At 38.4% G+C, this 22916-nt stretch overlaps 1 protein-coding gene across 1 annotated transcript in view; it reads right to left on the reverse strand.

The window, feature by feature from the left end:
- The window catches only part of LOC310900663 (uncharacterized protein), a 252722-nt gene that overhangs the window by 101282 nt on the left and 128524 nt on the right, over positions 1-22916 (reverse strand). Inside the window, exon 6 of the mRNA XM_083838957.1 lies at positions 4417-4513. Within this exon, the coding sequence (XP_083695083.1) occupies positions 4417-4513 (97 nt within the window). The remainder of the gene's footprint in view (positions 1-4416; positions 4514-22916) is intronic.

Consider the following 22916-nt stretch of genomic DNA (forward strand, 5'->3'; position numbering starts at 1 on the left):
AGGAACAAACAATATTGCCACCTTAACTTCTGCCCCAAAGAAGCCCAGAGTACATAACTGATGGCAGAACTTAAAAGCCAAGCATTCCAGCACGAAGGCCTACTCACACGTTTCTTCTACCAATGTTTGTCCCACTCTTTGACTGTTGTTTTCCAGCCTATCACTTCAAGCATCTCCAGAGCACTTGCTTCAGAAACAGTAAGATCTGCTCTCTGTCCAGATAGGCTAAAAATTGCTCCAGAATTCTCCTCGTATCCTGGGTCAAATTTACATTTGATGTTTTCTATTTTAAGATTTTCATAAGCTTAAATCGCTTCAGACTTTTCACTTTTCTTCTACATATATTTCTTAATGTCCCTTTTGATTTCATTTTCTACTTCTTCTAAGCTATCCTGCAATTTCTCTGCAGGTAAGAATAATATATATTCATTTTCATCCAGAAATCTCAGCCTCTAAAATTGTTAGCGTATTCTCCTTCTTAAAAGGCTAGTGTCCCTCAACTCCCACAAATATAAAATAAATTCTAAAAAACTGTTGGAGAAATGCAAATCTAAATTGTGCACTTAATTTCACTTCATGAATTCTTTCCTTTTTGTTGGATTTATCTTTTATCTCACTCTTCCTTATAAGCTTATCTGCTGTAAAATCCAAGATTTACCAGTAGAAAATAAGGAGTAAGTAGTTTTTGTAAGCCTATGAAACACACTAAGCATCTGAATGAGTGAATGTGATGTCTCAGTTCTTATGCAAACATCAGAATTCATATTACAAAATCTAGAGCTTCTTATATTCAAGCCATAATAAGAAACAGTATTTAAGAAGCTGAAATTAAGATCAATGCACTTTCAATAGATTTAAGGTTGCCAGTGGACAGCAATGTAATTTATCCATGGACAGCGGGCCTGACTTTCTTCTAATGAAAGGTGGTTTAAGGTGCTGCTGAGCATTAGTAAACAAAGCATAGGTTTCACATTTTTATATGAGTAAGAGGAAAAAAAAAAAAAGCAAAAATTAAGAAACACCCAAAGTATAAACCACCATGAGATAACAGAGCAAACCAACTTGTCAAAAGGTGTATGTTACAAAGAGGATCACCTGAAGATAAAAATAAATAAATAATAATAAAAAAGTGCAGCAAATTGTTTTGAAATGTATTATTCTAAACCATTCAAAAAGTTTATGGCTATTTCCCGCTCTCTGAACTCAGAATATCATATTCTTGAAAATGACCATCATATGAACATCATGAACATCATATTCTTGAAAAGAATTTACTTTCACTGGTGTCGACTCCAATGAAGATTGAAGAACCAATCATCATTTTCTCATGAAAAGGAACCCTTCCTTATGCCAATGGAACTGGGCAGGTAACCAGACTGAGTTGGGCTGTACCACGACTTTCTCTCCTATCTGAGGTTACTCTGGCCAGCAGGCACATCCTGCACACAAGGTGTTTGGGGATGCAGCGGCTGGCAGCCCGCCTCCAGCAGATTACCTAACGGGCTCCAGCAAGGTTTGCCCTTGCCCATGCAGACGGATTTTCATTCTTTCAGAGAAAGTTGGCTTCATTGGGTGAGCAAGATTACTTGGTAGAGAAAACTTAGGCAAGCAAAAAAAGTTAATAATAACAGTACTGCTTTTGCCTCTATTTTATTTCTTATTGAGTAAATTGACTCTCATCTTGTGAGAATTTACTAAAAATACCACATAGATTTAATCAGTATGTCAATTTTTTGTTTTGTTTATTTTTTAAGCTTCTGAAGAAATGGGAATTTACTATCTGCTATTAGGTATCCATAAATCCAAAATGTTCCCTGTATAAATCATACAGCGGGATCACTTGTACATAGAAATATGTCCAAATATGGTTCCATTAAGGAAAATACAACCATAATGGGTATGGTGCAAAAAATGTGACAGGTGAATAAATGCAGTAGAGTACACCTGATGAATACTTTCAGTTGAATATACATGCGTGTGAGCAAGTGATTTTGGATATTCTGTTCAGTAGAGTGCATCTTTCCAAGGAAATAAACCAAACAAATAAACAAACCCAACCCAACCCAGCATATTTAGTATTGTTAAAAGTAGAGAATATGTGTCTTGCTCTTGACATAGCTCTGTCTTGAGGAAAGGTGTTTGGGCTATACTATTCAGCACCACACTCAGAATTAAGATTTGCCTGTCTTACAGGCTAACTGCGCAGTTGGAGTAAGTGTTGACCAGAGCCCTCCAAGCAGAAGTGAAGTACTCCACGACTCAGTGCCAGTCAGTCAGCACACCTGACTGATATTGTCACCATCACACATGACTTCACACTTTTCAAGTCCACCCTGATTTAATACCCTGCTGCTGGGCCCTAGGGCAAGGTGTGCTGGGAGCAGTACCAGCCAAAGAGCCATTATGCATTGTGCTAGTCACCTCTGCTTGTCAAAGAATCCACCTAATGTGGGCAAGAATGAGAGTTAGGGCATTCAGCAATTCAGATTACAACTCAGACATGGCATGCCCTTCTCTTAAATTACAAACTTCATTTTTAATGGGGTATTTTTAAAGGGACATGAAGAAAGAAGGGAGGGGGTGAAAGAAATGGGCAGGAGCAAGAAGGAAAAATGCACCTTTTGTATTTTGTCTCCCAGCCTTGCAAGAAACTTGGATGAAAAAAAAACATTTCAAGTATGTGATTTGTTCTGCATTACTTTGTGTTATCCAAAATACTATTCTAAAGGGAAATTTGGGAAGTTTAGGGAAAGAAAGGGAAATTTAATGAAGGAAATCCTGAAAGCAGTTCTAATAACATAAAATATGAACCCAAGTCCTTGTCTAAATGAGGCAGGTCTCATGACATGAGCAGGTTTGGGGAGATAAACTTAAAAATTACTCAAAATTACTCACTTTTCCTAATAAACTCAATGTTAGCATACTTGTACACAATGGGTTATTTCAAAGAAATGAAGAAAGATCAGAACACATCCTGGAATATGACTGCCTTTCTCTGGAATGAAACTGGAAAAGCTTCTCTTGCAAACAGCCCTTTGTGTGTGGGGAAGATGAAGAAATAAGTCATGTTCCTACAGCAACAAAACCAGAAGGAAAGGCAGACAAGCTCCATTTCAGGAACAGGAAAGAAAGGAGGAAACGCCATTTTCATTTCTCAGCAGTTTTATGCCTTATTTTCAAATCGATTATTTCTATTTATATTATTAATGGTGCTTCATAAAGTACAAAGGAATATGTGAAATCAGACCGTAGTTCTCTAACATTACAGATTGCTTTCATTCACTACTTTCTGTGCAGGCACAGAGGAATTGCTGACACAACGTTTGGGTATTTGCCACTCCACTCAAGTAACACAGCAGCAACCAGCAGGATCACAAGCCCTTCTGGAAACCTGGTGTTTCCTAGCGAGAGAAACGAGTGAAGTTGCAGTGTAATTTTCTTTAGAGACAACATGGTGAATGAAGGCATTACAGTTATATCCTCAGAGTTATAAAAGGTTTATTTTTTTGCCACTGAAATGGCCAGATGGTAATCATATTCCTTCCCAAAGAGATGTCTCTCTCTGCTCCTTGAAAATCATTTTTTTGAAGTACATGTTACCCATGTATGCAGAAAACATACATAACATGATTAGACCCAACTGGGGGAGATCCAGAACAGACAAATCCTAGTAGAAGAAAAATTTTGTTTGTTTTCTGTGTAGCAATCTAAGGCTGGCCAGTTTTTCAGAGCAAAAACATTGGCAGGAAAAGTTGGGAGCCTATGTTATTTTCCCCAGGTTTTGCGGACGTTGGGAGAGTGCTTGTGAAGACGGAATATGAGTGCTTACTACTCATCTTCCCCACATATCATCTGATTTTGTTTCAAGGTGATTGGTTTAAAAGTGTGCAGAAGTATGGATGAAATGCCACATTTTTTCTGCTGCATTTAACTATTCACAATGTCTGAAGGATAGCTTCTTGTAGCAAGATATTTAATTGTGTAAACTCTTTGCATTAGTTTGAAAAAGCAAAGCACACCACAGACACATTGAAATCCTAGGCAATGCTAGAGAATTCCTTTAGCAGGAGCAGAATTTCAATTACCAAGCAACCAAGGAAAACAAAGCAAGAAGTTAATTTTAAGGGAAAGTAGGATAAACCTTCCAAGAGAAGTTTTGTTACTCAGGGGACTTTATAAATTGATCAAAATATTAAGGATTTTGGAAGGAAATGTTTTAAAAGAGTAAAACAAGTTTTAGAGTCATCTCTGAATATTTCAGATTATTCCCGTATTAGAAGCACGGATTGCAGAGGCTGAAAACTCTGTAGATAAACAACACATTTTGCAGTCTTTACTGGAACAAGGGCTGCCATTACATAATAAAAGTGGACCTTGAGACAAAAATTATCATGATAGCAGTCAGCTGTTAATTACCTTGGCATATATGCAGCTTTCATTGAGTTTTTGTAGTGTGCAATTGCATTCACACATAGGGCACATGATGGTTTCATTTGCCTCGCAGATCTCTTTGCTTTAGTATAAGATAGGAAAACAAAGGTTACAAACAGGCGTTTAGCATTCTCAAGATTTTCTGAGGCTGCACCATTTGTGGTCTCTACTTGTTAACAGCATGCCTACACCACAAAACTGACTCAATAAAATAAATTAGAAGTGAATGTTTGGCATAAAAAGTTTAATCTCAAGTTGGTCACTACCCTAAAACTGTGGGCCCTAGACTTGATGCAATATCTTATTGATATTTATCTGATATTTATGCATGTAAATATCACATTCTCTCCAAAAGAAATATTACAAACTGAAGAACAGAATACTGTTTACTACTTGCCAAGCAAATTACTGCATGTTTATCCATATGATGTAGAAGATACCAAACACTAGAAGATGGACGTTGCCGATTTCAGTTGATTATCCCACTTTACATCAGCTGAAGGTCTGTCCCACAGTATGATTGCATACGTACCTAGGTCAGGAGGTCACCGTGTAAAACCCCACTGACAGGCATTTCTGGCATTAGCAGTTTAAGTCTTTGCATTTTTATTACCTATGGAAGAACTTATGTTTATAGCTAATTAAAAAAATAACATAAAAAAAAAATCCTATTTTTGGGGTAAAATACTTTCAAATGACATTCTACTGCTTAAAGATCTTAAGATTTGGGGGTTATAAAATCTCTGACTTCACTGGGATTATTCATATTGAAAACATAGTACTTAAGTGCCTTGACAAAGGCAAAGTAGAAGCACCAGAAGTGCAAAAGGAGTTTAAAGGCAAATTTTAACTGCAGTGAGTAAGTAGAGAAACTCAGCAATCACCTTCAGCAATGTTGACATGCCTGAAATGATCCTGTGTCACACTAGGAAAGTAGTACTATAAAGCAAATGCCAGGAAATTACTCTTGGTTTGTTTTAATAAACATTATGCTTTCATTCTCCTCCTCATAAAACCTGAATTTACAGTTCTAATACTATATGGAAGATTATGTTTATTACCAAATGAATGCACCTATTAAATCCTGTCCAACATAACAGTATACAGAAATAAAAGATTAGTGTTGCCCAGGTGTCACATTTGTGATCTTTGCTCGTACTTCACATAACATCACAACCAGTAATTTGCTAAAACCGTACAACATAATGTGGGCTTAAGAAGTTGTTCTAAGCAACCCTGGAAGCCAGAAAGAGCACAGCCCGTCCTTTCAGAAGTGCAGAGTAACAGCTTACAGTGTGTCACAAACGAGAATTTTCTTGATTGCATTTTCATGCGAATAAATAAGCACAAAAATCATATTTCAACAAAGTGATATAATGGTTTGACAGTAATGCAGACTGTTGTCACATATAAGGCCAAATTCTACTCTATTCTAAATTTAAATTCAACATTATAAATGCTATATTCTATATCTTGAGTTACAGTCTACGTTTGTTTTTGATAACATGAAGTTTCAGCAAATTGTACTGCCAGTGACAGTCTATGTGCTTGAGCACTAGTCTGTAAAGACACGCATTGCACAAGTGTTCATGACAAGTGCTACGTTAATTGTTACTGCAATTCAAATCTTCACCATAACAGAGCAAAATAAACATCTTTGGACTATTCTCACTTACATATCTGAAATCTGACAAGAGCACACGTTGTGAATATGCCTAAAGCTGTGCTGTGTTCATGCCTGGCCTTTCTGTTTGACTGACAACAGTGTGACAAATTAGACCAGTGATAATTAATGACGTGTACAGATGCATTGAAAGCAACCTTCTTTAAAATCATCAGACTTATTTTATATAGAATAATCAACATGTAATAGCTTGATAACTAACTTGAGAATAAAGATGTGTAATAGATACGCCACATAATTTGTTTCAAAAAAAAAAACAAAACCCAAATGAAAGGACTTCTAAAGGACTGTTATTTAAGCCCTTCCATATGACAGACCCATTGTTCACAGTTTAACTCAATTAGGGCAAACAGATCAAAATATTTTTAAAAGTGTATGAAACCAGATATACATGTTCACATTCTTCATTTTTTCTTTCTGCATGTCTGAGACTTAAAAATGTAATCCAAATTTTCTGGAAGCTACTGTGGAGTTCTCTTCAACTTGAGACTCTTTGATTTTTGGTTACATTAATTTCACAACTGAATCCTGGAACTAGTGGTTGACACACAGTACCCTGGGGAACCTCAGTGCCAAATCCGGGCAACGGGAGTATTACCGAGCTTTATTCAAAACTCATGCAAGAAAAACAACATCTTCCATCCCAAACTGCTTTCAATAAAACTGCCATTCTTATGTACCTCTTTTACGTTAAACAAGAAAAATGTCTCTAACTGGGGAGAAACTTCTGCTTCTAAACATGGGACACAGATGTGTATTTCCTTATAACAGTATATAGGCCCTGATATCACAGTGTATCAGGGTTTTTGTTATCTCATCTTACTATTTCACCTTCTTCCTCCCTGCATAATACATCAGAATCATTGAGTAATTCCGTTTGATCTAAAAGTTTATTGCTTTCCTAAAATTATATCTGAGGAAAGGAAGGATCCTCTCCAATAAAGGGCAAAGGCAGTGTGTGAGAGGGCTACTTGCCCAGGAAAAGAAGGAAGGGTACCACCACCAAAGGGGATCAAATATATCCTCAGCTTCTGACCTGCTTGTGGCAGCCAGGGATGAGCTACACAGACTGTCTTTATACTGCACGGGGCAGGGACTGACAGCGCCGGGGTCCTGGGCCATGGGCATTCAGCAGCGAGAGCTGCCCCGTGACAACCTCATACCAGCCCCTGGGCATGGTGCAGAGGCAGGCACCCATAACATTTTGTAAGCAAGACAAACTACTTATTGGATGTGACAACGTTCTTCACAACACCCTAATTATTGCTGCACAAAACCTCTGGCTGGCACCGCAATCAATATTTGATTCATGGCAGCATAACATGTATGTGCTCATTCTCTGCTGAAAGAATAAAACGTTCGTTTTCTGCCTGCAGCCACTAGAGGGGGATTCACGATAGCTACCTGCAAGCCAACCATCCCGAAAGGTGCCCGGGCATTACTGAGAAGAGCATGCTTCCACAAAAATAATTTGATCAGTTGGTAAGTTCAAATTTCGTGGTAAAAGGACACATGAAAACCATTTTTTTCCCCCCACAGAATTTATCATTCTGTAAATCAACACTTCCTAACATCCACTGATTCCTAATTACAGATATTAATAGGATGAAACCTCAGTTTCACATGAAAAAGCATTACGCTGAATAATACTGAAGTTGGGGTAATGCAGCATTTACAACATTGCCATAATGCCCTGGCACTAAGCCTTAATTCTGAATTGTGACTGCAATGCCTGTGCTTAGATTTTGCCAGAGTCATGTATCTGACTCAGTTTCTTCTGGATGGCTGATAAACATAGTTGTTTGCATAAATTTGTAGCTTCAGTGCTCGAAATCAAATAATATATATCAAAACTAACATGAACGTTTACAAAGTAGTTTCTTTAAATGACTGCAGACACAGCAGAACCAATCAGCTCACATCCCCAGAATATGGTGATAACAACTTTTAGGTTGTGTGGTCTCTCTGCCTGCTTATGGATGGCTCCTGTCTCCTCTACAGGTGTAAAGTTTCTGTCTAACCCTCACTACCTTCTTCCAGGTTAAGCAAACAAATAAGGCAAGGAACAGCATCTGTTGTCACTGTCCATTAAAATTATAGAATTACAGAATGGTTAAGGTTGGAAGGGATCTCTGGAGGTCATCTGGTCCAAAGACCCTGCTCAAGCAGGAACATCTGCAGTAGGTAGGTAATGAGGTGACATGGGTGATACAGAAAATATCTACATACGTTTTATCAGGTCATAACAGTCAACTTGAGTTAGGTAAGCTCTGTTCTTGAATCTGCATCTCACTGCATGTCTTACTCATTTGGTCATAGCAATGCACTGAGCTGACACTACTGTGTCATGACTAGTCAGAGTGAACGCATGGATTCACACCTTCGTAAACAGAGATGACCTTCTGCCCAGAATTAACACATCCAGATTACAGATGTTCTGGGACTGCCATAAGCACACACCAAGGGCTTCTGCATTAACACACCCTCTATCAATGTTTTGAAATTAACACTAGTCCATGTTAGCTATAATAATACCACAGAATCACAGAATCATCTAGGTTGGATGAGACCTCCAAGACCACCTAGTCCAACCTCTGACCTAACACTAACAAGTCCTCCACTCAACCATATCACTAAGCTCTACATCTAAACGTCCTTTGAAGACCTCCAGGAATGGTGACTCAGCCACTTCACTGGGCAGCCCATTCCAATGCCTAACAACCCTTTCAGTACAGTTCTTCCTAATATCCAACCCCTGGCGCAACTTTATCCCATTCCCCCTTGTCCTGTCACTAGGCACGTGGGAAACAGACCAAACCTCACCTCGCTACAGCTTTCTTTAAGGTACCTATAGAGAGCGATAAGGTTGCCCCTGAGCCTCCTCTTCTCCAGGCTGAACAACCCCAGCTCCTTCAGCTGCTCCTCGTAAGCCTTGTTCTCCAGACCCCTCACCAGCTTCGTTGCCCTTCTCTGGACACACTCGAGCACCTCGATGTCCTTCTTGTAGCGAGGGGCCCAAAACTGAACACAGTACTCGAGGTGTGGCCTCACCAGAGCCGTGTACAGAGGGACAATCACTTCCCTAGACCTGCTGGCCACACTCTTTCTTATGCAAGCCAGGATGCTGTTGGCCTTCTTGGCCACCTGAGCACACTGCTGGCTCATATTCAGCCGACTATCAAGCAAAACTCCCAGGTCCTTCTCTGCCAGGCAGCTTTCCAACCACTCATCTCCTGGCCTGTAGCGCTGCTTGGGCTTGTTGCGCCCCAGGTGCAGGACCCGGCACTTGGCCTTGTTGAACTTCATATGGTTGGCCTCAGCCCATCGGTCCAGCCTATCCAGATCCTCCTGCAGAGCCTTCCTACCCTTGAGCAGATCAACACACGCACCTAACTTGGTGTCATCTGCAAACTTACTGAGGGTGCACTCGATGCCCTCATCCAGGTCATCGATAAAGATATTAAAGAGGACTGGCCCCAGTACTGAGCCCTGGGGGACTCCAGTAGTGACAGGCCTCCAACTGGATTTAACTCCATTCACCATGACTCTCTGGGCCCAGCTACCCAGCCAGTTTCTAACCCAACGAAGCGTACACCAGTCCAAGCCATGAGCAGCCAGTTTCTTGAGGAGAATGCTGTGGGAAACGGTGTCAAAAGCCTTACTGAAATCAAGATAGACCACATCCACAGCCTTTCCCTCATCCACCAAGCGCATCATTTTATCACAGAAGGAGCTCAGGTTCGTCAAGCAGGACCTGCCTTTTATAAACCCATGCTGATTGGGCCTGATTGCCTGCTTGCCCTGCAAGTGCCACATGATGAGACTCAAGATAATCTGCTCCATGAGCTTCCCTGGCACTGAAGTCAATCTAACAGGCCTATAGTTTCTTGGGTCTACGCTGTGTCCTTTCTTGTAGATGGGCGTCACACTAAACGCAGAAAACTGTGGGGCCTCCTGTAAGCAGTGATTAACAACTGCAATGCTTTATACTGCAAAATGGTTGCAGGTACTCCAGCAAAATGCTTATTGTAACCAAAAATGCTGTTGCCAAGGTTTATAAAATTATCGCATGATATTTTAGTTGGTAGGAGAAACATAAGAATATTTTAAGGTATGTGGGAAGAATAATAACATAGATGAAAATTGGAAAAATAGAAGTCAGATACAATTCCGATAACTAAGCTACAGAAATCTCAGGGAGAAAAGAGAGGCAGTGAGTCAGCGATCCTCACCTACCCCTCTGGACAGCGAGAACACGTATAAATTCGGTTCTCAATCTACCACAAATTTTGTTGTATCTGATATACATCTGTTAAGCATTCATGTGTTTTTAGAAGGGTATTACATCAGAGCAAAGAAAAAGGGGAACAATCTTAGGATGTTTTTAAAAGGCCTAATATTTACCTAATATTTGGGCAGGAGTGTCCCGCTCTTCCCACCTAAAACCATGACAATAAAGGTATGACTAGGTGGTAGAGTTGTACTCCTCTCTTAAAACAGCCTTTCACTGACAGTCCTGCAGTCCTGAAAATCATTCTGAAGGAAGGGGATTGCTGAAATGCTAAAAGCTACACTAAACCCATCATGTATCAGGTAATACCCTGATGTTCCATTGCTAGGTACCTTACATTGCAATGCTAACGAGAACTCCAACACCAAAGAGGTTTTATTTTTTCCAAATGCCTTTTCTTTGTCTCTAAGTGTTAGCACATGCTTATTTGAGTTTACAGCAAACAATTTTTATAATCACTCTATGCAATCCTAAGTTATGTGAGTGCATTTCCATAAAACTAAACCGTCAGTAAAGAAAAAGGACTTTTAAACAGTGTAGTCAGGTTGGATAGAAGCTAAAAACAAAAAATCAAGTAATGGCTATTTGTGAGGCCCCAGTTCCTATTTTGGAAGGCAGACGATGAGACTATGAATCTTATGCTTTGTAGTTTTTAGGATTTTCTCATCCTTTATAATGGAAATTTTGCTTGTGTTCATCTAATAATTTGATCAAACATGGGAATCAATTTGACACATTGCTAATTTATTTGCAAGTTTGATTTCAAGTCTCGATTTCATGACTGCATTGCTCAATGTATTTCGTTTAAAGTTTTGTTAGGCTTTCAGTAGATTGGTCATTATTTTGTTCTATCATTCAAAATGCACCTCAGAACTCAAAATTTCATGCAAAATCAGATGTCTTAGATGGCAAAAAAGGGAATATATAAGAAATATGTTTAGTTGCACTCCTAAATTCATGTTTGAGTGTATGGCATTTAATATTTTTTATCTCTGACCATTTTGAAGTCTGTCAGAACTAGATTATCTTTTACCATTTGCTGTATGTAACCCATTGAACCTCAATATGCTTCAGAAAAAAAAAAAAAGAAAAAGAAAAAAAGAGAGAGAGAGAGAGAGAGAGAAAATGGCATCCTCCCTACCACAATTTTTAAAATCAGTACAGATGAAAACCAGTGCTGATTTACTGTTGTGACCAGTTATTGAGGATGATACAGATTCAGTGCTGTAAACACAGATATAATGGATAATCTATTCACAGTGTCTAGAAAAGCTAGCTTCACATGATGGAAGCCAAGAGACAAAGAAGATGAGTGACCTTTGGGAGAGAGGGGCCTTTCAAGAATTGTGATCAGCTTTAGGAAATGCTACTTCAATCATTTCAGTAGGTTTGGGTGAGAACCATCAAGTACTTGCCAGTGAAGTACCACAGAGGGAGCAATGACCCTGCCCAAGCCCTTCAGTGTGGCACACTTGACTTGGCAAGACAACCAACACATACTTGCTCATAGTTAGCCCAAAGCAATATTAACACCAAAGAAGTACAACCTGAAACAGAGGTTTCTGCAGCAGAGTGGTATACCAGGAAGGAGACTAAGAACATACCGTATATCAACTGCTCTGCAACAACATGCTACATGCTTATTTTTTCAGGAGCACACATTTGGTAACTGCTGCATAACACAACCTAATGATATCTGACCCCTTGCCACCACTGGTGGTGTGAAGTCAGACAGCTCTCTGCCAGCAAAGAAACTCTCCTACCAGAGAAATTCTCTAATCCAGTTGCTTTGCCAGTCCATGCAGCTAAACAGAACACCTGAATACAAGTGAAAACAAATAATGTAAAACAAAAAAACAAAACAAAAAAAAAAAAAAAAAAAAAACAAAAAACTAGTTAAGCCTGTTAAAACAAGTAGCAGCTCTTTATCATGCACAGGGTTGCCAGTATGCAACCTTGCCTTACCAAAAAGGAGAATCAGCAGAATAGCGAGGCACTAAGACTCCTGCTAAAAGTGGATTGCAGGCCCACTGTCCTCTACCAGGCTTAACTCAGAAGCCTATTTTCACCGCTCTGAAACGGTGGGACCTTAAGATATCCTCCTGCACTATGCATTAACAGCCACAAAGCTGCCTTTTGAAATGGTTGTTATTGAATTCAATGAGCTGTTGAGTGATTAGAGTGAAAATAATAACTATTCGGATTTTGGTAAGTGTATTAACTATCAAGGAAAAAAGATACTGATTTTTTTTTTTCCCTCTCAAGAGAGACCCTGTATACTGGTTTGCAAATGTGTTGAGAAGACAAGATATAGCAGCTGTTTGTATGATCATATAGTTTGTAAGTTATGCAAAGACAACAGAATGAATGTCTGTAATCACAGAAGAGATGCATCTTTGCACTGGATTTGGAGGGTTTGGGATAGGCCTACAGAGATAATCAAAGGATATTGCAACTGAAGCACTTAGGAGGAGGAAAATACTATCCCCCTTTGACCAGTCTGTGCCCTCGGCATGCAGGATGAAAACCTCTCCTACTGCTCCGAGGAAGCAGCCTTTCCCATCTGCTGGTTCCTCCCTCACAGCACAGCTATAGTACTAAAACAGGGACTGAAACCCTGCTTCACTTCACTGGGGTGATGCCTCAAGTTAGTAGCTCTTTATTCTCCCCATGTCTGAGCAACCGAGCTGACGTAACGGAACTCTCGTCCCTAGCAAACTTTCAGGAGTATGTGCAGATATTTTATGTACAAATGTAATAAATGGATTTCCATCAAATATAAACCATCCAACAGAGGAACAGCTTCTATAAAGCTATGCACATATCTGCCGTCATCACAGACCACTCGGGCTTTGCTCTCATGGTTACCATGATATCATCACAATCCCTGTGAGTGCCTATTGCCTTCTCTCTCACCATGAATGTCAATTATTAATGTCTGTTCATCATAACAACACATCATCTAAAAATGCTTTATTTTCTCCCCATATGTCTTAAAAAAAATCACCTCATATAATTTCTAATAGAAAAATGATTGTAGAAATAAATAATGTGTTTGCAGATGCTCCCCTCCCCAAGAAAAAAAAAGTATTTGCCTCTTCTGGATTAACTTGCCTGCTAATTACCCACAAGTATAGTGGATATTTATCACTGGAAGAGAGATAAGAAAGGCAGGTGGGAAATGTTTATAGAGGCTAGACAACTAACTGTTCCTGGTGCCAAAACAAGCAGGTGCAGATTTTATTGATGCAACAAAAACAGAAACAAAAGAAAACAAATACACAGTTGATGAGGTATATTTCTGTACCACAAAAACAGTACATACAAAGTAAAATAAAAGATGTTCTTCTGTTTCCTGGTTTAGACACTTGACATTAGGGCTTCTCCACTATCTTTTGAAAACATGAAGGATTATACCTAGGGGGATTTTCAGAAAGTTGTCCCACAGCAAGAAAGTTGTCCCACAGCAGATGTTCTAGTATTCCCAAAGGAAATAATTTTGCATATGTAGATCACCATTTCTTCTGGTGTCTTGACCTCAAATAGCAGCCCTAGACATTTCCTAGTGACACAGCAAATGGAAAAGCTACCTTAGCAGCATCTTCCCAGACATCCAATGGGTAGAATGCGTTTCCAGTGGGCATCCCACCCCCATCAGATCCAGAATCACACACCAAACTAGAATACTAATGTAGATCCAACCTGGAGGCTTTTTTCTTTTCTTTATTACAAATCAGCTGTCCCCATGCACTCACAGTGGTTCACATAGTAGATCAACGTTAGGGTGTGCAAAACAAAAATAAGCCAGTGTTGCACACTAGCTTCTAGTGGTGTCCTGCCTACAGAAACAGTGTAGAGCTAATCTGTAGCAACCCACCGCCACCCTGGAAGGGTATAATGTGAACTCTGGATCCTCAGCACCAACTGCTTTTCTCAACACATTTGTTTTAAGTGATAACTCCTGTTGACACCACTGAAACACTCTAGCATGATTTTTATGAAGTATTTTGGATCAAATTAATCTTTTCACTGCTTTCTAATTACTTAGATTAATAATTTACTTTCCTGCTAAACTGTTTGTTTTGTATAGGTCAGCATAAAACATTTGTTTGTTAAACTTATTTTAAAAACAAAATATAGTTGAGAGTAGCATGAGAGTCCCATGGCAAAATATGCATACTAACAAATGAGAGGTGCAATGAACTCCACTTTTTAAGGTTATTCTACCTGCTTTCTAAAAACATCCACTTGATATCTCTCCAGATTGGGCTTGAAATTAGTTGTGAAGATAACTACTGTTAGCAGTAAATACTGTTGAGCAACGTTCCGTGTTCTTTTATCGTTATTTTCTTACACACAGCTCTCAAAAATACATCCAATAGAATATTTTTTTTCCTTTTTCTTTTGCAGCATTTGGCTGTGAAACAATATGGTACACTGCAGCTGCTGCTGCCTATTTCTGTGACATCCATGTGATGGGCAGCAGTGGTCACTGGCCCACCCAGTACTGCTTCTTATAAAACCTACTTTCTCCTGACTACATTGTCTATAGTGAGGAAGAGGAATGTGTTCTACAGGAAAACTAATATTTCAGCTCTCAATGAAGTTGAAGTTAATCCTGAACATTTTCAAATACTCATAGTTGTTCTTTATTGTCCGCACTGCTTCTTTATTATTATTGTTGTTGTTGCTAGAAAAATCTGCAAATTTATCAAAATTTACTTGCTAAGTTTTTTGAATGCATGTGCTGATCTGATAAGTAGCAGACAGCTAGTTTATTTAGCAATCTTAGTTACAAACAATTTCTAAAAGCTCTTATAACGGGTTACTGCATTTTGTTTTAAGAAATTTGGCCTTAATCCAAGTCTTATCCAGTATACCCTATCATCTTTGGGCATTTTCTCACCAATTCTAATGAATTTCTCTGTTTTCTTCCCCCTCTCCTTTGCAATTGGTTTCCTGTAAACCAAGTAATTTCAAAAAGTATTCCCAGATTTCTTTTTCCTGTTGCTGTCTCAGCAGTTCATTTTAGTGATTAGTATGTGACATCTTTTAGTATAATGATCTGTGTAGTCTCACTCTATTCAAATTATTTACTCTTATTTCATACATTTCTTGAGAAACCATCTAAACATGAAAATGAGAAATCCACTCTTAAGAGCATGCTATCAGCATAAAACAATATACTTGGCAGCATTAATTTCTCAGCCACAAAGTAAAACATTTGCTATCTTATAAAGAATACCACGAATATCTATACAAATCATAATCACTTTGTACCAGCCAGCTCCTTTTTTATAACAGTAGTGCTCAGAAAATACTTAATTATGATGTCTTTAATTCATTATGAAAAACAGAAAACCTGTAGCTTTGTATAATATTCCTTCAGATTCCTGTCTGCATAATAAATAGTATGGAAAGAATTTTTTGTTGCACCATGCCAACTGCTGACTAAGACAAAGACAATTGTTTAAAGAACAGACAACAATTAACATAAGGGTATTTATTCAGTGCAGACTAACTAACAAATTAGAAGATACATGAGCATAAGGGATAGTTATTTGTAATTTCTTAGGAAATATTTTGCTGAATTTAATCTGCAGAAAGTTTGGGGAGATCTGAACTACTATTAAAAACAGATGGCATGACTCATTTGTTAAACTGTCAGGAAGAATCAAGTTGATCTTTCTTTTCTTGTGAAGTAACAAAGTACTCCACCTGCATGATGAGTCAAAGTTTTTGCCTATTCTTCAATTACCCGCCTGAAAAAGCTGTGATATTTATATCAAGCTGTAGATGAAGGCCCTGTAACTCTTTGCAACTTCTCCTTTGATACCCCTCTGAGGAGCTCTTTTCAACTTACTTTTTCGTCTATAATATCTTAACAGAGTACCTGCAATAATTTGCCTTCTAGTCAAATTCATGGGCCATGCATACTGTCTTGCAACAGAAGCACGTGAGGAAATCAGAATACTCCTCCAGGAGACTCCAAATGCAATGGGAATGTCAAATCCTGGAGATTACCACTATCTAGACAGTAGCAGGTCTGAAATTTATATTTCATCATGCCTCTATACAATGATGCCCTCACGCCACACCCAGATGTCAGCAATATCTATCTCCATGCAAGTTCTTCAAAACTCTTGGGCCTCTCTCAGTAACTAGTTTGGCCACACCACAGAAACGCAAATTAGCTGCAAAGAAAATGCCCATTAGACATTTATGTGATCTAAAATGTCATCTGTTTTTCATGAGATGCCCCAGGGAATATAGCTACTCTCTAGACTGAGAAGACAGAAAGAGAAATGGACCGCTGGGGGAAGCCAGAATACTCTGTGAAGAGGTACTTTCACCATTGTAGAGCAAAACATGTTCATGTGATGTAATGTATAGCTCCTGTATAGTATGTATAGTTGCTGCAACTACATGCAAGGTAATGCTAGTTACTGAATGCAGTGCAGCTGAAGACTTCTATTCATGTTAGCAGGTGGATAGAAACTGCCAGTTCGTCCCAGTGTGATTGCAAGTCCCAAAACATTACACAAGTAGCCAGAGTGACTGACCTGATTGTCAGGCTGATGCTGATGAACCAAAAAATTATTTCATCCTCTGAAGTTGTCTCTGTTTGCAGGCAGGGTGGATAAAACCAAGATGCTTTGGAGACAGCTAAGGAGCACATACGTTATTTGAGGATACTGCTACTTAGTTTGAAATCACGTGAACAAGATTTTGGAACACGAAGTGAAGAAGCAAATTATCTCCTGCTATACATACTATGGGAATGAAATCTTGAGTTTCTCATCTACAGTTTTCAAAACTAACTTCACCAGAAGTATTACTGCCGTCAGGGAGATATCTGCATGATATCATACACACTTATACATGTCTGTCAGAGCGTTGGTTCTGTAAGCATTGACGCTTGTGACCGATATTTGGGTTTGGGCATGTACAGAATTTTTTTGCAATATTATAACTTGTCTTCTTCCCCACTCCATTTTAATTATAACTTATAGCTGTCATTCTAGAAAAATGCAGCAAAATACTTGAGTTTTAGATCACATTTGGGTAACACTGTCAGTAAAAGCTCAGCACTTTAAAGAATGAGGTCATTATTTAGGTGTGCAAATATGTATATAAGAGCATAGTTTTAGACAGATGTTGGACATGTATTTCCTATTAGCATAAAATGAAAACATTCTGAATGGAGACCTCTTTTTACATCTTGTATAGAATGAAACATATTGATCAGATGTAGCCAAGTTTATAATAACTATTGTCATGGCTTTCACTGTATTGCCTCATCTACAGCTTTTCATAATAGCCTGTATCTTTTCTTACAGTAGAGAGAGAAAATATTTCAGAATCATTTTAAAAAGTCTGTTTGCTGATCTCCTGATTGATAATTTATCCTAACCAAAGCTCTTAGATGGTTCTATAATTAGTATTAGTAGTAGTTAATAATGGTATAAGGTTCTAAGGATTCTCGTTCTCAGTACTGTCTTTCTGCATAAAAATTTCTAATCTCTTCACACATTTTCTCACTTTCTGTTCTTTGATCTGGTCTACTTAGACAGTGAAATCTTTCATTCTACGCTTCTATAATCTCTAGGAGTTGGTGCTTTAGATATTTCCATGAAGTGAACTAGACGCAATGTTTTAGAAGGCTCATTATTCTGTTTTGACCATGGTATATTTCCAACTGCTGCCGGTACTCTTTAACGTTCAGATAACATTTATACTATTACATATCAAAGTAGCAGTAGTCAGTAGAGATATAGGTATTTAATAAAGCCCTAAATAAAAAGACAGAGTGAATACATAATGGTATGGTTCTATTTATAGGAGTGAGGATTTCTCTGCAATCTTGTGGTGACAAATGACTCATCCTAGCTATCCATGAATTTTTCCTGAAATTATATTGCATAATTAGCAAACAGCATTAGGAAATTCTCTGCAGTTTATAAAATATTTAAAATAATTATATATGATTATGTCATTAGTTCCTAAAACACCACATAAAATGCTAAAGTTACTGCATGAGTCAAATACCAAGCCTCAATTTTGGTGTCAATTGATTGCTACTCACTGATTACAAGTTATTTATTTATTTTGATTAACAAAATTGTTGTTAGTTTGATGGTGACACAACAGGTGTTTTTTCGCTTGCTGATTAATTTCTGTGTCAATATAGACATCATCTTATAAGTTAGTAAGACATCAGAATGTCCAGAACTCTCCAGCTCTAGTATTGTCCACAGTACATAGCCAATCTCTCAGAGGAGCATTAGGCTGTATGCAGTTTGACTTTCTAGACTGATTATGAAAGGCTCAGCTTCTGAAGTAATCATCACCACTGCAATGAAGTGGTTTGTTTTTGCAGAATGTTCTGTGGAAGATGCTCACTCTGGTAATTAAGTGAATATATTAGCCTGAACAGAACCCCTGGCTGCTGTGACTACTGCAAACTGTCCCCCAGCTAGCTTCCTTACATTTGAGTATCTATGCATTAGATTTCTGTCTTCACTATATGCATACCTCAATTCTCACTGCTATGCTCCTCCTCATCTGTTGTGCCATTTTATCTTAAAAATTGCCTGTACGTTCACCTTATGCTGCTCACATATTTCTGTTTCCTATCAGGATAAAGGATGAGAGTCCTCTACAGGACCTGTGATAATGCAGTCACCAAGAATAAGACAACAGGCAGGTGCAGGTCCTTTCTTCAGTGTATTGGTCATTATTCATTCAAAGTGGAGAAGCTTCAAAGGAAACTAAAAGACACTCACTAAATCCTACACGCCTCCTTAGGGCATTATCTTGGAAATCAAAAGAACAGAGGAATCAAACACAAAACTTTCTCCAACTGAAGAAGCAAGTCAAGGGTACTTGACTGCTTTCAAGTAAATGGAAATTATTCTATCGCCTGGCTATGCACCTTCCTCACTGAACTATTGGTTTTAGTGGGGTAAGAACAAGAGCATCTATTTATCAGTGAAGCCCCGTGGCTGGGTTGCCTAACTCCCAAGAGGATTCATGAAGAAATGTTTGTTTCCTTGTTATCCAGAGCTAGATGACTAGCCCACTCCCTTTTTCAGTTTCCCACACATGAGTTTGGGAAGTTGCCTATCAAGTTCATGAGCGTCTGAGAATCCCATTCCTCAATATTTATTTTCTCAGTACGCTTTATAGAAAATTCAGACACATGGTATAGGACGAGGAGTTCTTTATGTGGAAGAGAGACTAGAAGCCAAAATCATGTATTTGTTCCTCACCTCTGCTGGAGGTGGGATATGGTGTCAATATGCTTTACATTTTATGACCTTTAAAAAGCCAGTACTAATTTAGATGGGTTTGTTTAAGGGAAAGAAATGGAAGAAACCCAGCACAGAAAAACTATCTAATCAAAGCTGACCAGTTCTCCATGAATGTCCTGAACCCTAACGAGTCATGTACACAGCAAATACAGTGGGGCTTTAAATCAGAATTTTTCATGAGTAATCACACGTTATTACCCCCTTAGTTTTTGCTTGCAATGGAAGTAGTCCCTTCCCAAAGGAAGAATAAGCTACCCCACAATTCTCAAAGACATTCAACTGCTACAGTTAAGATATCTCAGGAATTTCTTGTTATGTGAGAGCCACAGTAATCTGAAAAATAATCTTGCAACCTGCAACAAATTTAGCAGGTGCAATGATGTCTCTCCTGAAGCCTCTATTGTTAAACACAGTTCTTTGTAGGGTGTAAGACTTCATTCTATCTATATCAACTTCAACACAGAATACAGAAGTCAAAATCAGAGACAATGCATCATCATTACCTGACTATCCAGCATTATGCCTTTATCACTAGTGGTCCACAAGGCTGACGCACACATACGCATGCAGAAAATGACCCAGTCTTATAAAAAAAAATAAAGAGAACCGTCATCTTGCTAGCTTGTTACATGCATTAATTCACTTTACAATTAAATTCTTGGTTATATATTATTTGAACCTGTCTTGTTCCATTTGTAATATTTTTGTACCTTACGTTACATAATTCTACCAAAGTTAACACCATTATTTGAAACGAAGAGTAAACTAAAATTTAGAGAAAGTTATAGTTTCAACAAGTTTTCAACTTGTTAGCTTGTTCCTAGTAATAAATGTGGGACTGCAATCGTTTTGCTTAATATATTGATACAAGTACTGACTTAAACATTAAGTTATATAAGTTCTATAGATATATTATACATTATATATGTAAGCTGAGGCAGGGGAGGTTTAGGCTGGACATCAGGAAGAGGTTCTTCACCGAGAGGGTGGCTGCACAGTGGAACAGGCTCCACAGTGAAGCAGTCACTGCAGCAAGCCTGTCTGAATTTAAGAAGCGATTGGACTGTGCACTTAAGTCATATGGTCCAAAATTTTGGGTAGACCTGTGCGGTGCCAGGACTTGATGATCCTTATGGGTCCCTTCCAACTCAGGATATTCTATGATTCTATATATGAATTTTGCTTTTCCTGTTGCTTTTTCTTCAAGAATAAAAATGTTTCTCAAACTAAAACCATAAAAAATATTTGTTTTTCACTGATTAGAGCCTGCTACTGTTGCAATTGCTACAACTTTGAAATCATATTGCAGCATGACAGGAATTTAAAACTTTTAGTATGCAAGGATGAACTGGCATACTTTGCATAAATACAGTTATTTGTTGTGACACATTATAATAGGAGACAACATCTTTTTCATTTTGCATAGAAAAAAGTCCTGTCTGCTTTCTCTAATCCTCTTCGTAATGTTGCCATGTTTTACTAGAAGACAGAGTACTGCATCCATATATCTTGGGAGCAACACTCAGCCTAACACCTTAATACTTACGACTGCATTAAAGTAAGGTGGGATGCATTTTCTGTAACGTGCTATTTATTTTATTCTTGCAATACAATTACTGCAATTGCTAGTCTAACTGCACTGTTTCATTCAATAAAGAGCTGACATTTTCCCTGGTTAGTGTCAATCTATATTATTGACTTTTTTGTAGTGCTTTAACTAATTTGTGCATTGCAAGCTCTGACTCCATAAAATATTGGTGCAGACGTACAAAATATCAGTGCTTAATATATGGCTTTGACCGCAATATTCTGTAAGGGTGAATGACCCATATTCTGTAAGGGTGCTTGCAAAAGCACCTCTAATATTGAAAGAATAGGTGTATATTTAAATGCTGGGATATTTCTGGTCTGCATGTAAATGTTCACAAAGTCAGCTGTGTTATAAACAAAAAAAGTCATATCAGACTTACTATCAATGCTAACTGGTTCTGTACATAGAGTCAGTCTTAAGTTTGGAGACGTGTGCGAAACTAAATCTAGTCTAACTTCAGAACAGAGACTTCCACAACTAAACTTTAGGTTAACTATCGGTGGATATAAGTTTTGTTCTCAGAGCTTTGAAAAGCAGGCCATAATAAAACCAGAAGAACGCACAGTTTCCCATGGACTCTTTCTGTGCAAAGCATCAGCCGGGCAGATTCATTGATGTTACAGCAGAATGGCTAGACCTGTAGGTGAAAAAATTACTTTTATGGGGAGCTCAAGGCAAAACGTTGAAGGCTTCAAAAGAGATTGAAACCTAGAAGTTTTACAGTGTTTCCTGGCCACTATGCCAAGCCTTTCCACCAAATAATAATAATAACAATAATAATAAATTCTTCCTATATGCTGTGTAACAGCTGAGTAAGACTGTGAACATGATCCTAGGGGCTGGTGAGTAGGCCGTTTTCAGAAAATAGTCATCTGTTTTGGACACAAAATTCTGCAATATACAGATGAGAAGGACCTAAGGCTGTTTGATAAGACATGGTGCAGGACCACCTTTTTCACTACCCTTTGGTACAAAGTTACCGAGAAGTAAGGGAGCAATTAACTACATGATAAAAGTAAACTGAAGGTGAAGACTGCAGAGAAGTTGGTGCAGCATTGTACATTTTGGAGGATTCGTCCACACTGGGACAGCTCATCTCTACAACAAAACAGATATGTCTTTTGATTAAAAATATTGAGAGAATAGTTTAAATTTCTTTGGAGCCTAATAGAATTTCTCTCAGTAGTCTGCACTCCCTAGCCCCTGTCAGGTAAAAGGAATATTTGGTGGGAGAAGAGCATCCATTTGCTGGAAACTGGATAAGCGAGAGTGAAAGCAAAAAATACCAATTACAATGCAATTACTCCTCAGGCATGACTGTACTGGGGTGCTACCCACTCACCAACTGCCCGTATCTGTGGGTTGTCTCTGGTTTAGCTTCACTACACCTAAGAAAACATTGCTTTACTTGCAGTTCAGATAGACTGAATTTAAGTAGCATCCTGTTTCCCCCTTGTTATTGTAAAAGATGCACGGCTTTTAAAACATTTCTTTTCTGGAAGACAGACAAGTACAAACAGGTAGGTTTGAGTGACAAGCACAAGACACGTTTATCAGCATAGACGCATTTGGTCTTTTATTTTTTTATCCAAATAGATAATAGCT

Source organism: Anser anser (genome assembly GCF_964211835.1).
Source record: "Anser anser genome assembly, chromosome: 5".
NCBI lineage: Eukaryota > Metazoa > Chordata > Aves > Anseriformes > Anatidae > Anser > Anser anser.